Source organism: Bubalus bubalis, chromosome 8 (genome assembly GCF_019923935.1).
Source record: "Bubalus bubalis isolate 160015118507 breed Murrah chromosome 8, NDDB_SH_1, whole genome shotgun sequence".
NCBI lineage: Eukaryota > Metazoa > Chordata > Mammalia > Artiodactyla > Bovidae > Bubalus > Bubalus bubalis.
The window spans coordinates 44,117,453-44,133,868 of NC_059164.1; the positions used below are offsets into that span (position 1 = coordinate 44,117,453).

The 16,416-nt window shown below is 37.2% G+C and overlaps 1 protein-coding gene across 1 annotated transcript in view; it reads right to left on the reverse strand.

The window, feature by feature from the left end:
- Window positions 1–2,445: 2,445 nt before the first annotated feature.
- The window catches only part of SLC26A5 (solute carrier family 26 member 5), a 61,940-nt gene continuing 47,969 nt past the window's right edge, over window positions 2,446–16,416 (reverse strand). Inside the window, exons 14-20 of the mRNA XM_006053464.3 lie at window positions 11,339–11,408; window positions 10,175–10,267; window positions 9,147–9,254; window positions 8,288–8,488; window positions 7,616–7,670; window positions 6,201–6,409; window positions 2,446–2,839 (exon numbers count right to left, since the gene is read on the reverse strand). Of these exons, the coding sequence (XP_006053526.2) occupies window positions 6,225–6,409; window positions 7,616–7,670; window positions 8,288–8,488; window positions 9,147–9,254; window positions 10,175–10,267; window positions 11,339–11,408 (712 nt within the window). The 3' untranslated portion in view covers window positions 2,446–2,839; window positions 6,201–6,224. The remainder of the gene's footprint in view (window positions 2,840–6,200; window positions 6,410–7,615; window positions 7,671–8,287; window positions 8,489–9,146; window positions 9,255–10,174; window positions 10,268–11,338; window positions 11,409–16,416) is intronic.

Here is a 16,416-nt window from a genome sequence, read left to right on the forward strand (position 1 = left end):
GACCACGTGTGTTCTAGACATGCTGGCAGGGTGCTGTACCTACCTTAGCTCACTGTGTCTGCCACTGTATCTGCCCAGTGAGGTGGATTTAACAGATGCAGAATTTTCCTATCTTGTTTCCTTGTCGCAGAGCTGAGATTCGAGTCCACGTTTAACTGCTCCAGCACTGATGCTTCTATGCATAATACTTTTCCTTCATCACAGTGGCCCATCAAGGCACATGATCACATGTGTTTCAATAGTTTTTTTTTTCCTACAATGTTGAATAATAAAGCTTTGGCTAAACTTTGTTTAAAGTGTAAGAAGCATCCGATGTAATGTGTTTTGCTTTGCCGTTTAAGTCAATTTCAAATTAATTAAGGATTGTTGATATTAATGACTAGCAAAGTAGTAAATTAGAATAATATATAATACATATTATTATATGTATTATAATAATTTCATTTAGAAAATCCAGAATTGGCTTTATACAGAAAAGTACTTACTTTCATTTTATAAATTAATGGTTTAAAATTTTGGTAAAGCCTCCATAAGAATTCTGGTCTAGGAGTATTACTCAGCCATTAAAAAGAATTCATTTAAATCAGTTCTAATGAGGTGGATGAAACTGGAACCTATTATACAGAGTGAAGTAAGCCAGAAAGAAAAACACCAATACAGTATACTAACGCATATATATGGAATTTAGAAAGATGGTAACAATAACCCTGTGTACGAGACAGCAAAAGAGACACTGATATATAGAACAGTCTTATGGACTCTGTGGGAGAGGGAGAGGGTGGGAAGATTTGGGAGAATGGCATTGAAACATGTCTAATATCATGTATGAAACGAGTCGCCAGTCCAGGTTCGATGCACGATACTGGTTGCTTGGGGCTGGTGCACTGGGACGACCCAGAGGGATGGTATGGGGAGGGAGGAGGGTTCAGGATGGGGAACACGTGTATACCTGTGGTGGATTCATTTCGATATTTGGCAAAACTAATACAATATTGTAAAGTTTAAAAAAAAAAAGAACTCTGGTCTACACTGAAGTATTTCTAAAATAAAAGTTGTATTAGAATCCTAAACAAAGCATTTTAAAATTATTTCATGTACCGCCACCACCAAATTCCCTCCCTCTTTCACCACAATAACCCCCTTCTGTGCCCCTCCCAAACACTGAGACCTAAACACAATAAAGAATATTTTTATTGTAGTTCAGTATTCACAAGTAATGCAAAATAGAGATGGATACATTGTAATTCACAAAAAAAGTTGACAACATAGAAAATGCTCTAAGTGTTGCATTGAAATCTTTAAATAAGAAAATTTTTAAGCAGAAAAATTAAAGCCATTCATTCATAAAATCCAGCCAGCATCCTTTCTCTTTTCATTATTGTGAACTTGATCAGAAAAGCTTTTTTTCCCTAAACCTGCTATAGTCTTTCAGGAAGTATGAAGTAAAGTGAACCATTTCCAAGTGATGCTTGTAATACTAAAGATTTATGTTTTGTACTGTTTGATCAGTGTATGCATTTAGAACACACTAAAGCCTTAGCACTTGTTCATATATCACCACAAACATCAGGTGCACCAATTTGAAACAGCTCAAGTTGGATATGTGGTACTCAGGCCGAACCTGTTACAGATTCTGAATAATCTTGACATCTCCGTTACATGATGGAAATCTACTGGCCACACATCAAAGCAGTACACAGTGAATTATTTGAAAAAATATGGGTGTCTCTGCCCAGACACATGCATGCAGATAGCATCAACACTAACTAGAGTAGCATGTCTGTATTCCATTTAAAAAGAAGAAAATACACATGCACTGGTAACTCCCTCCATGTAAAATATGTATTTGTGTGTACAGACATGTTTACATGTGTATCAGCATGCTGATAGAATACAAAGGATTTCTGACTTCAGAAAAATACTGTAGTGACCTTTTAAATAACATTTTAAAAATGTGATTAGATTTATAAAATTTAATTTCCACAAAGCTCAGGTTCATTGGTTAACATAAAGCTGAAATGCTATATACACCAGTACAATGAAAAACCTGGTAAGGCAAAGTGGATTTTTAAGATGCTCAAACTATATTAAACCCAAGTCAAGAGAGCAGGCAAGTTACCTGGTGGAGTCCTGGCTTTTGAACGTTTTGCTATGGGATTTGAAGGAATTAAAAACCATTGTATGCATTTTGGTCAGCTATATGTTTGGAGAATTAGATACTTTTGTCAGTCCTCAAACCAACTTTTATCAGCATTCAAACCACATTATCAAGAACCTACACTGAATCCTAAAAGCATTCCTAAAAGGTACAATAAAAAAGGACCAACAGCATTTTTGCACTCACTAAAGCATACAGTCTAACACCAAGGAAGTTGGGTTTGATTTTAGGATTTAAACTGATTAAAAGGGCAGGCTTCATCATCATCATAACCTTCCTTCCTCATTCCCACTCAAGAGCACCTCCCAATATCAACACACACCTGCCTCCTGGGGGGCAGACTCTCAGTTTGCTACCCTCTCCAGTCACACGAGAGGGTGGTCTCATTTTCTCAACATGGACCTTTGTAGGCAGGCATCTCCTTTCTCTGTTAGACAGGTATAGGTAAGGATGCAGGACCAAATACAGAGAGTGGATATTTTAGATGTTACCTGAAAACTACAAAATGAGCTCGTAGGGCTTGCAGAGGATCCATTCCCTTCACTGAATCTCACTGCAGATGAGACTCGCATTGAGATCCCACTCTCAGCTGCTATATGATTGTACAGTCAGTGTCTATGACACGAATGAGGAGTTTCCTGGGCCCTGGTTCACAATTGTTTGCAAACGTATTCCATCCAACTGTGAGACAGAGATAAACCATGGTCATATTGGCAGAGGATTTGAGAAAGACAACTTCACTATATGGGACCTTCCTGAAAACAAGGCGTTCCCATACTGCCATAAAATACAGTAGTCTAGTCCCTATATCTGGAGAAGGAAATGGCAACCCACTCCAGTGTTCTTGCCTGGAGAATCCCAGGGACAGCGGAGCCTGGTGGGCTGCCGTCTATGGGGTTGCACAGAGTCGGGCACGACTGAAGCGACTTAGCAGCAGTCCCTATATCTATCAGTATGGATTATGCTCTTTGATAGGGCAATAAGAATCTGAATTTGAACCTGGGCTGAAAAACAGAAAGATACACATACAGACATAGAAGGATACACAGCTTTTAAGGTCCAGAAAGAATGAGGTAGAGATAAAACTTGATTGTAAGTATAAAAAGGTCAGGAAACTTCCCACTATATGAAATAACCCAAAAGATTCCAAAATATTTACATATAGATTACATTTTGAAATGCATTCTTATGTTATCAGAGGCATGCAGAAAAACACACTTTTCCTCAGTAAGACTTCAGTGTTTTTTATGTACATGGTAGAATTCTCTTCAGAGTAGGTTAAAAATTAAAGGGCAGAAAAGTTAAATACAAATTTGTAAGCTATGTATGGTACTTTTCCTGTATACTACTTTCAGTCTACCACCAACCAAGACTTGAGTATACGCTATGTGTAAAGCATTTATTGAAAATTAATGCTAAGATAATGAAATAAAATATTGTATAACATTATTTAAAATCCTTGAGCTCTACTTGAATGGCTGAAATGATCAAGCCTTTATACAAAAGTTTCCAGTGTAAGCTGAGGTCCTACAACTACATGCTCTTTCAGAAGGCAGATGTATTTGATCTTGTGTGTGATGAGTGCAAAGGAAACAACTGGATGCAAATTTAATTTCACTCTAGATCTAGATACAGTATCGGTTATAAAGGAGGGGGACTACTTTGAATTAAATTAGTAAAGTCATTGAGAAACCTGATAGGAGTTAAAGTAAAAAACCATATGGTTTGGTTTGGAGTAGACTCATGTTAATCTAGTCCTTTCCTGATGTACTTTTCTCCTCAAAGTGTTTTCTTCCTGAAAACTAAAATAAGGAGTCAGTAAGGAAACTCATAAAAAAGATAAAACATTAGCAGGAAATCTTAGCAGATGAGGCTTTAAGCAGATTGGCTAATACTTGTGCTGTGATTTGGAGTGACCTCGTGGTTGGAATTATAGGAGCAGAACTTCTGATGACATATATTGGCTTAAAGGTCTCCTTTTGAACAGCTATAAAGAAAAATGCTTGAAATAGCTTTTTACTCACTCATCGGCTAAAACTGAGTTTGATGAAGAATTAACTGATAACTCGATGGACTTAGAAGGATAATACTCAGTTATCTGTATGGTTATAGATAACTATACAAATCTAACCAGGATTTGGTTAGATTTCTAAAACACAGGGTCCTGAAGGCTACTTCACTATTAGCAGCAACAACAAAACTTCTATGAGGGGTCCTACTGGCCACAGGTGTGATGATTTGAACACCAAAAAGAATAACTATAATAGACTGAAAGACATTAAAACTACAAAAATTCATGAATCTATAATTATACCAAAAAAGAGAAACCTAAAATAACTTAATCTGTCATCATCTATTAAACCAACTCCTTACTTTGAAGTTGATAATTAAGCATAAAAAATAAAACATTTAACCTGGATTTCAAGTAAGAACTATATTTAAGGATGATCAAATAATCCAAGTTAAGAGAAAACTACTAGGAAAGAATTAGAGAAAAAAAAATTCACAAACCCTTAATAAAATTGCTGATTAAGGCAAGAACTATTACTAAACGTTAAAAATCCTGGGTGAATGGCTAATGGAGAACTGAGCATTCATTCAACGCTAAAGGAACCATACAGATAACTCACTAGTCACAAAGGAGAAAATGTAATTGGGGGATGGTTGTCACATTAATCCCATGATTTATTTTAGCCTCATTAATGGTAGATCAACAAGATATTACTTGTTTTCTGTTGTGATGTGATTTGAAGCATGTGTCTCATCTATGATATATGCTAGCAAAAAAATGTTTTATTCAAATTCTTGAAGCCTTTAGTTAGATACAACTTCTAGATTATAGGTAGTTCAGGAAATGGAGGGACAAGCTAAATAACATCTTGAAAAAGCAAGTGGACATAGTCACAAGATGGGATTCTATACAACTGCTCCAACTCCCTTTAACAAGTCCATGTCATAAATAAAGGGACAGTGCTAGGTTAAGATAGACTTCTGAGACTTAGAGGGACAAGACCATTTGTAGTGTAAGGTCATAGACCGAATGCTGCTGCTGCTAAGTCGCTTTAGTCGTGTCCGACTCTGTGCGACCCATAGACGGCAGCCCACCAGGCTCTCCCGTCCCTGGGATTCTCCAGGCAAGAACACTGGAGTGGGTTGCCATTTCCTTCTCCAGTGCATGAAAGTGAAAAGTCAAAGTGAAGTCACTCAGTCGTGTCTGACTCTTAGCGACCCCATGGACTGCACCCTACCAGGCTCCTCCATCCATGGAGGAGGGATTTTCCAGGCAAAAGTACTGGAGTGGGGTGCCACTGCCTTCTCTGATAGACTGAATACTAGCTTGGATACACCAACTACAAATGTGGGGACACTTGGGGAACTTTGAATATGGTCAGAATGAGAAAGCAGAAATTGTGGACTGAAAAAAAAATAGGTTACAGAACACTACATAGAGTATAATCTTATTTTGGTTAAAAGATGTAAATTATATGAATAGAAAAAGATCTGGAAGAATATGCATTAAAGTGTTAGCAATAATCTTTGGTGGTAATGTAAGGTTCTCCTTATTTTTGTTTATCTTTTCTAATTTTCCCCAATGTACTTATACTGCTTCTATTACAATAAATAGTTATTTTAAAAGAAGAACTTCTAAAAAATTGTGAGTTCACCACTTTTGTGAGGTAACTGATTACAGAAAGTCTGTAGATCAACAAGAAGAAAAACTAAGTACTACTACCCCTCTGGTGACGGCATATCTGATTTGTGGATAAAGTACTTATATAAATTTTTAAGTGCTTGGCTCACAAAGATAATACTAAAAAGTAACAGAAATGTCATTGAACAATAAAGGCAGGCAAGAGGCTAACATTTTTGAAATAGTCAATTAAAAAAAATACAAGTAAGATACATCTTGCTGTGTGTCATTCACCCTCCAAATCAAAGCCTTGACTACTAGTATTTACCCTCGGTGGCGGGGGTGGTGGGGGGGACAACGTAGAGTCTAGTATTTAAAGCATGTAGGTTAATAATCATGAGAGGCTCATACCCCATGGCAGGCTGAATTCCTCGCCTAGGCCTCGGGAGTGGCGTTGGGCTCAGAGTCCTCCTGGGGAGGAACAGCCGAGCCTTCCTGTTCGGCAAGCGTTTCTCGGGCTTGGCTGCCTAAGACTGCGTCGTGAATGCTGTGAAACAGCAGCTCCAGTAAGGCAGGATTTTCAAAGAATCGATTTCGAGTGAGGTCATTCACAACTTGGGCTATAAAAGAAAAAGGGAAAGTTAGCCCACACTCTGGGTGTCAGTCTTAAACATTAAAAAAATAACACTTTCACATAAAATATTAAAATGATATAAAGTAAAAAATCTCACCCCAATACTTGTCCTCATGACATCACTCCCCTGGTCAAGGAAGCCACTTTTATTATTTTATTGTATATTCTTTCAGTATGTCTTTATGCAGATGTAAATATAAGTATATATTTATTTTATTTTCCATTACCCAAAAGATAGCATTATCTTTTGGTATGTATGTGTATGTATATATGTGTATCTATACACATATATATAATTCCATAATTTTTTTTACACTTAATCTTTTCAGTCATTTTTTTTTTTTACCATTACACAGTGTTCTATGTATGGTTTATTTAACTGGCCCCTTCTGTTTGACACAAATTGATTTTGGCCTTTTGTTTTTGTATACTGTGATGATTAATCACGTAATGTGTCATTTTGAGTGTGTGTAGCATATTGCTGGATTTTCTGGGTTAAAGGTAAAAATGAATTTGTAATTTGGAAAGGAAATGCTGGTCTGCTCTCCGTAGAGGCTGCTGCAGTCTGCACTCCCACCAGCAATGTCAGGGTTCCCATCCTCCACAGCCAGCCCGCAGAGCCTGCTGTCAAACATTTCCAATTTTTGCCATTCTGGTAGGTGAAAAGTGAAGCCTTTATGTGGATTTAATTTTCAAGTACTGTTTTAACCAAAATTTATATTAAAGATAGCAGGCATTGCATGGTAAAACACTTAAATGATTTTATATAACTTTGTTATGGCAGCCATTAAAAACATGGTTACTAAAAAAACCCACAACTCCTTCACAATGGTTTTCTAGCTCCTTTCCTCAAACTCCAGTGCAAGAGGCCTGCCACAAGTAACCCAGGAACGTTAGTGCCTGTTATGTGGCTAATTTCAAAGCTTAGCTTCAGAGTAATTTTCAGAAGAATAATTTTCATTTTCACCAAAACTAAAATTAAGGGAAAATTCTTCCAAGTGTAGTTATTAAAAAAAAGAAACAAAACCAAAATGTTAAAATGCCTCCCCCAAGGATGCAGAGAGATGAAGTTTTCTCTTCATGGATGCTGTTTAGTTTTTTTATAACAAAAATTATTATAAATAAATGTAATATAAATTCTGTTTCAGAAATAAATAAATAAAAAGCCTCCCCATTCTAAAATGGTACTCACCACTGCATCCTGCTAAATATACATAAATACCGACATCTCCATATTCTTTCACAATCTGTAAGAACGTTGAAATAAAGTTTAGTTTCTCTTGACTCTGTGAGGTGTCAAGAGAAGTTTCTTTCTACTAATATGTGTTTAGTGATATAAGATGCTCTGGCTCATTCACTTGAGTGGCTTTGCTTCAAAAATTATGCATTTTGAACTAATCATTTAAAATTTGCATTTTGTTAGATTTTTATATCAACAGTGATGACTTGGAACATTGAAGAATTCTTGTTAAATTTTATTCAAGTGTAATAGAATCATTATGGTAATGACTTTAAAAAAAATCTTCTTGAAGAGATATATACTAAAATATTTTTAGATTATATGATGACTGAGATGTGCTTCAAAATAAGAGGAGGGGAAAGTGGGTGTGAGGGATAAGTGAAACAAAATTGACCATGAATTGATAATTGTTGAAGCTGAGTGATAGTTACAGGGGGTTCATTACACTCTGCTCTTTACTTTTGTATATTTTTGTTCTTTTTAACAACAAAAAGTTGAAAAACAAAAGCAACAGCAACCAAATTTTGAGAGTTGAAAACCCTAGTTCAGTTTTCTGATTTAACTGATGGTGATTCTGGGCACAGAGATATTATCCTTAAAAGACTCCTTGAAGATGATGCTTACCCCTGCCAGAGTTTTTACACCAACAGAATCAATAAAATTGACTTGCGTAAAATCCAGAATGATGGTGTGGATGTTATCTCCTGGGGGCATAAATCTTTGCAGTTCCTCAGGAAGTGTGCTCTTGATGACTATTGGGGGGTATTTTATTTCATTCTCGTCTTCCTCAGGCTTGGTGCCATCTTCTCCATCTACTTCGGCATCCTACGTCAAAATCAAACCAAACCAGAATTCTATAAACAACTCATATTTTGGTTCTGAGAAAGATTTATGAGAGAAAAATTAGTCCTTATATTCTCCAGTTTCTGATTGTAGCAGATCTCTTCTAAATTACTCACTATATTCCAGCCTTGTATATGACAAAAAAGGATATGTATACAATATTCAATTTTAGCTGTTTCTTTTTTCTTCCTTCTCTTCCTCTACTGTCCAGTGAAACCACTTTCTTTAGTATTCATATCCATTTTCCTCTCACTTCTAAAATAGTCTTATTAATTTCAACATGACAGATCACAGTTACCATAAGACCAAACAGCAAAAACCAGTCTTTGAGGTTTTTTTCCACTATCAGCCGAATGAATTTCTGACAAAGTAATAATATGACATTTATTAAGGTATTATGTGATTTTCATTTCTAAAAATCACATTTTCCTGGCTCCTATCACTACTTATTTCAGAAGCATTCTCATAACTGACCTTATTATGTATTTTTAATATATAAAGGATACTTACCTTATTTCTAAGCTTTCCTATTTTAGGGACTTCATGCTGTGTTAAAAGGTGAGGGGCATGCAGATCAAGAGCAAAGGGGGAGCACACAGATCAAGAGACAAAGGAAACCTGCAGTGAAGTGACTACTCACCACTTTGACTACGGTCGCATTGGCCATGTTGGCATTTCCAACTTCCTTAGCATACTTCCTCATCGCCTTTCTTCTTGCTCCCATTATGAAGGCTGGGTTCACTCCAGTCTTTACAGAGGGCAATAAATGCAAAAATCACTTCTTGCTCCCAGAATCCACCCAAAGCAATTAATCTTTAATTCTCTCCATCTGATTGTTTTCTATGCCAAGTTATCACCCTAACCCTTGTTCTCCCTCTCCCTCAAATACCCTGAACTGGGTTACTCCCTCATTAAAAGAAGATTGGTAACTTTTCTTATTCTTGGTCTTGATTCAAGACAGCCAGAAGCTAAATATTAAAGAGAATTTTAATGTGGACCATTCTTTTAAGGTCTTTATTCAATTTGTTACAATACTAGTTCTGTTGAAAGCTTTGGTTTTTGGCCACAAGGCATGTTGGGATATCTTTACTTCCTGACCAGGAATCGAACCCACACCCCCAGCAATGGAAAGCAAAGTCTTAACCCACTGGACCACCAGGGAAGTCCCTAAAAAGAATTTTAAAGTAGTGTTTTACAAACTTAGATCTCTCAGCTTTTTATATTTAAGAGATTTTGTGGGTTGACTGGGAGGTTTCCCTCTTTAGTGGATAGTGTGGGGTGGAATACTAATCATGACCAAAGGAATCCATGTATTCCCAAGAATAAGAAACTTCATCATGACCAAAGGAATCCATGTATTCCCAATAATAAGAAACTTAATTTTCTAAATATTTCTGAAACAACTATATGCATATATTAAAAGAGAAAGAATGGTGGTATTGGTTACCCAACAACTGAAATGTACTTAATTCCATCCACTGACTTGTATAATTGCAAATCATTAAAATGATAAATTTTAAGTTATATTTTACTATAATTTTAAAAAATAGAGATGGAGAGAATGAAATAGTATAAATGGTATATAGAGACATGTAAGTGACCCTCACATGCCTATCAATCTTTAGATTCCTTCCTCAGAAATAATCACTCTTAATTCTTGTGACTCACCTTTCTTTTTAATGCATTGCTATATAAGTCACTATTTGCATAGTAAATTGGGGCATTTATTTGGAATATTTTTATTCCAGGAATTTCTTTCACCTGAAAAATAAAATGTTAGTGAATTTAATAGGGGAAATATTTCAGAATCAAAACTTCAACTGTCTCCCTTTTCCAACTTGAAAATTAATACAGATGTTGCCAAGGACCCTTTGACAGTGTTTAAATAAAATAATGTCAGTCTAGCTGACCTACTCATGTTCTGAAGGAAGGCATGTTGAATGGAAGGCCTTTAAAAATGCACATCTTCCCATTTCTTTTAAAAGTCTTTGTTTCTTTTTTTTTAAACCATAAAATACAAAGAAGAAACTGAAAAACATTAAAAAAGCGAATCTAGGAGAGGGGAGCTGCCACTCAAACTGTGAGAAGCAGTCACATAAAATGAACAGAAGTGTATATTGGTTTATTCACAGAATGTAGGTAGGAGTCAAAACAGACTCAGGCAAAAATTTTATCAAGAAGCCTCGTGAAATTCTGGAATGCAGTTGGAAACAGGTAATCAAGCACATAATTCTTTGGAAGGGGAACATATACCAATCCTACTAGCAGTCTAATTTATTAATATCTTACAGTGAGTCTGAGAAATTCTTCCCAAACACAAAACAAACAGATAAAACTAGTTTAAGAAGACTTTGTAAAAGATTCTACATAAGAGATTCCACATCAGAAAAGAAAATTCAAAGTCAAGGATATTTTAAGCCATAGTTTTAACCACTAAAAATGTAGCAGAAAAAAAAAAGAATTTCACAGCTCCACCACCTACATTGTACGTGGTTAATATTAGAATTTTATCACCCCTTTGAATTCATCAGAAGGAAATCACGCACATACAGACCACCCTGGCAAACAGTCTTGGTATTTTGTAAACATATACTTTAAGTCCAAGAATATATATTTATCTTCATTAAAAAAGAGGAAAAATAAATATTAAGAGACTGTGTAACTGATGTATAGTATAAACTATAAAACTGAATCCAGACAGCAAATGAAAGTTCAGACTTTTCACTCTGACCACCACACTTTCCACATCTCCACCCCTAACTCTCTATCCTGAGTAAAATCAATAATTAGCCAAGCTTACAACCATTTAAAATGATAGAAAAAAGGACCTACCTCCTCATACGCATCTATATCAATGTACACATCAGTGTCAGGAAGCTGCCCAAGGACTTTGTAGCTTGGACTGCAGACAGAGAGGGAATATTATCATGCTGATGCTCAGGTAGTGATGGAAACACAAGATTCTGCACATTTGCAAATCCTGTATGGATTTGCTAGTGACTTCAGGGATACTTGGTTCTTTTCTCTTTTTGTTTATTTGGTCCTTTTATGGTCCTTTTCAGAAGGGCTCCACTTAAATTTGCATTCCCAGTACCATCCCAAACCTAACACATCCCCCACCCCCCACCTACATACACCTCACCCATATACAATTTACATACACAGCACATATACCTCACACCACATACACACACACACATAACACCACACACATGCTGGTATATACCATCCACATATTATACACACAATCTGTTCCAGACAAATGACTTAAGGATTTAAATATGGGAGGTAAAATGAACTGTGCAGAGTTCAAACCATGTCTGGGACATGATTTCATGTCACTCGGCACACAGAATTATCTGCCTGCTCTAATTCTAAAGCAGGAGAGGGGATTTTCATTTTATTTGAAATAAGAGAACTGACTTGTGGAACAAGAGGTTGGAGGATCAACAGAAGGTGTGAGGAGAAAACAAAAAATTCAAATCAGCATAGGAGTTTCCTTAAGTTTAGTGTAAATAGATTTTTAAAAAACTTATATTTAATTGAAGGACAATTGCTTTACAATATTGTGTTGGTTTCTGCTGTGTATCAACATATATCAGCCATAGGTATACATATCTCTCCTCCCTCTTGACCCTCCCTCCGAGTTCCCTAGTCATACTGCAAATTCCCACTGGCTGTGTTTCACATATGGTAGTGCATATGTTTCCATGCTGCTCTCTCGATCTGTCCCACCCTCTCCTCCCCGCCTCTCTGTGTCCACAAGTCTGTTCTTTATGTATGCATCTTAACTGCTGTCCTGCAAATAGGCTCATCAGCACAACTTTTGTAGATTCCATGTATATGTGTTAATATTTGTTTTTCTCTTTCTGCTTACTCCACTCTGTATAATAGGCTCTAGGTTCATCCACTTCTTTAGAACTGACTCAAATGTGTTCCTTTTTATGGCTGAATTATATTCCATTGTATATATGTACCACAGCTGTGTAGCACAGCTTCTTTATCCATTCATCTGTTTATGGACATCTAGGTTGCTTCCATGTCCTAGCTATTGTAAATAGCTGGGGGTACTTGTCTTTTTCAATTATGGTTTTCTCAGGGTATATGCGCAGAAATGGGGTTGTTGAATCATATGGTAGTTTTATTCCTGGTTTTTTAAGGGATCACCATACTGTATTCCATAGTTGCTGTATCAATTTACATTCCCACCAATAGTGAAAGAAGGTTCTTTTTTCTCCACACCCTCTCCAGCATTTATTGTTTGTAGATTTTTTGATGATGGCCATTCTGACCAGTGTGAGGTGGTATCTCATTATAGTTTTGATTTGCATTTCTCTAATAATGAGTGATGTTGAGCATCTTTTCATGTGTTTATCAGCCATTTGTATGTCTTCTTTGGGGAAATGTCTGTTTAGGTCATCTTCTGCCTACTTTTTGATTGGGGTGCTTGTTTTTCTGGTGTTGGGTTGCATGAGCTGCTTGATTGATTTGGAAATTAATGCTTCATCAGTTGTTTCATTTGCTATTATTTGTATTCCTACATACTAACAACAAAAAAATCAGAAAATTATTGCAGCAAAAAGAATAAAATACCTAGCAGTAAACCTACCTACAGAATCAAAGAGTTGTATACAGAAAACTATTAGGACACTGATGAAAGAAATCAAAGATGACGTAAAACAGATGGAAAGATAGTCCATGTTGCCAGGTTGGAAGAATCAATATTGTGAAAATGACAATACTACCAAATGCAGTCTACAGATTCAATGCAATCCCTGTCAAATTACCAATGGCATTTTTCACAGAACTAGAACAAAAAATTTCACCGTCTGTATAGAAACACAAAAGACTTCAAATAGGCAAAGCAATCTTGAAAAAGAATGAAGCTGGAGGAATCAACCTTCCTGACCTCAGACTATACTGCAAAGCTATAGTCACCAAGACAACATGGTACTGGCCCCAAAACAGAAACACAGACCAGTGGAACAAGAGAGAAGCCCAGAGATAAGCCATGCACCTATGGGCACCTTAGTTTTGACAACTGAGTCAAGAATATACAATGGGGAAAAGACCATCTCTTCAATAAGAGGCACTGGGAAAACTGGACAGCTATGTGTAAAACAATGAAATTAGAATGCTTCATAACAGCGTACACAAAGATAAACTCAAAATGGATTAAAGACCTAAACATAAGACCAGAAACTATAAAACTCACAGAGGAAAACATAGGCAGAACACTCTATGACATAAATCACAGCAAGATCCTCTACAACCCACCTTCTAGAATAAAGGAGATAAAAACAAAAATAGACAAGTGGGACCTACTTAAACGTAAAGGCTTTTGCATAGCAAAGGAAACTCTAAATAAGGTGAAAAGACAACCCTCAGAATGGGAGAAAATAATAGCAAGTGAGCAGATTAAAAAAAAATTACTTATTGATTTCTTTGGCTGTGCTGGGCCTTAGCTGTGGGATGTGGGATCTTTAGTTGCAGCATGTGGACTCTCTCTCACAGCATGTGAGATTTTGTGTTCCTTGACCAGGAATTGAACACAGGGCCCTTGCATTGGGATGTGGAGTCTCAGCTACTGGACTGCTAAGGAAGTCCCAAATGAAGAGATTTTAAACATTATTTTTCAAGAACACAAATTCCTATATCTTTACAGTCTGGCTCAAAGTAGACAGTGAAATGATGATAGGTACTATTTCTTAAACACCTGATATTACCTTATTATAGCCCATTAAAAATATACTGGGTTTATTTCTGCCATCATGTGGAAGAGAAACTGAAGTCCAGTGGGGTTAGGTGAGTTGTTCAAGTTAGAGAGCTTGGCAGACCCAGAATATGGCTCAAGGTCTTTTCTTTGACATTTCATGGCCTTGTTACCATGCTCTGGTATTCCTCAGCATGTATGTACAACTACTTTGTGAGTTAGAATCTATAGCAGAAATGCCACAGGTTTTTCTAGGTGGGTTCCCTCAACAAACATTCAGAGAACACAGAATCATGTGCTGGTTCTGGGCTCCAGGAACCTCACCTCTACAATTAAGTTGCTCATGCTCACAGTCTAGTGATGACTGTGGACAAATATAACACCAAGAACTGATACTGTAGACAAGAAGAAAGGTTCTCAGCTGAGTTCACAATTATGAGAAAACCTTTTAAAAGAGACTCAAAATGTTGTCCATATGTTGCAATCTAGTTGCCAGGGGGCAGGGGTGAGTAGGGGTTAACACAGGACCATAGGTGGTAAAGAACCTGCCTGCCAAAGCAGGAGACATAAGAGATGAGGGTTTGATCCCAGGGTCGGGAAGATGCCCTGGAGGAGGAAATGGCAACTCATTGCAGTATTCTTGCTTGAGAATCCCATGTACAGAGGAGCCTGGAGATTTACAGTCCACGGGGTAGCAAAGAGTTGGACGTAACTGAAGTGACTTAGCATATGGACCACACAAAACACAAGTAACCTGGAGACATGCGAGGTGCTGGAGGACCAGAGCACTGCTGTGGGCACACAGGGGAGGATGAGAGCTCTCTGGCTGGGTGAGCGGGGTCTCAGTGTATGAGGACTTCAACAGACAGATGCGGAAAAGGTCTTCCTGACCAGCTGGAGTGCACTGAAAACCCTCAGGTCTAAATACTCCTTGTTTCTTTTCTAATCACCCCTAGGAGCAAGAAAGTCTTTCTTTATGAACTCTGATGGGGTTTTATCTGGCCATTTCTTAATGCTTATTATCACTTGTACCTTGCTTATGGTTACTGAAGCACTTATAACCATGCATTTCAATTTCTTGAAGATGGATTATAAAATGCTCTTTAAGAATTAGCCTCTGGATTTACAAAAACTCATATTTGAATCATTGTCTACCATTTGCTATATGATCTTAATCAATCTAGGCCCAAGTTTCCACATCTGTGAAATGGGGATGCTAATAGTCATTGGTCTACAAGGATGAAATGATACAAAGCATGGATCTTTGCACAGAACCAGGCACATAACCACACTAATTTAATGCCACCATTACTTCATTACCATGATTAGCATCATCATCATCATTATGAATCTATATTCTTAGGAGAGTGAAGCCTTTTTGAATAGAAGGGCCATGTTTTATCTACTGCGATATCCCTCAGCCTAGCATCTCTATGAGAACACAGAACTCCCTAAAAAAAATTTATCCAATGAAGATTATAATTTTTAAGAAAAGCTTATAATTATTTTAATATGTCTCCCCCCACCTCAGTTGTGGGGGGGAAAGCTGAATTTCCGTCACATTTATATCATTGCCCACATCGCCTACAGGAAGGAGGCATCCTGAACTATTTGCTGATGAACTGACTGTCCCTTAACCTTGTTGGCTGTGAGGGAATCTGGGTGTTTGGAGACAAGCAAAGCCAGTGACGCACTAGCCCTCTCTGGACAGCCTGCTCCAATTACAGAAAAAGAAGCAGCTGAAAATAAACAAGTAGCCTGAGTAGTGGCTCCCCAGACTCTAACCAACAAAGACCCAGCCCAATCACCAACAGGGACAAAACATAAAAAATGAACTTTACTAAATCATTTGGGAGAGAAAAAGAAGCAGAGCATTTAAAAACAACCTAACTTTAAAATTTATGATAAGAAATCACAAACTACTATGTGGGTGAAAAAAACAAAAAGTGAAAAAAATCTTGAATTCTATACCATGGCTTCTTAAAGGTATTCGTTGTTGTTTAGTCGCTAAGTCACGTCTGACTCTTTGGGACCTCATGGACTGCAGCATGCCAGGCTTCCCTGTCCTTCACTATCTCCCAGAGTTTGTTCAAACTCATGTCTGTTGAGTCAGTGATGCCATCCAACCATCTCATCCTCTGTCACCCCCTTCTCCTCCTGCCCTCAAGTTTTCCTAGCATCAGGGTCTTTTCCAATG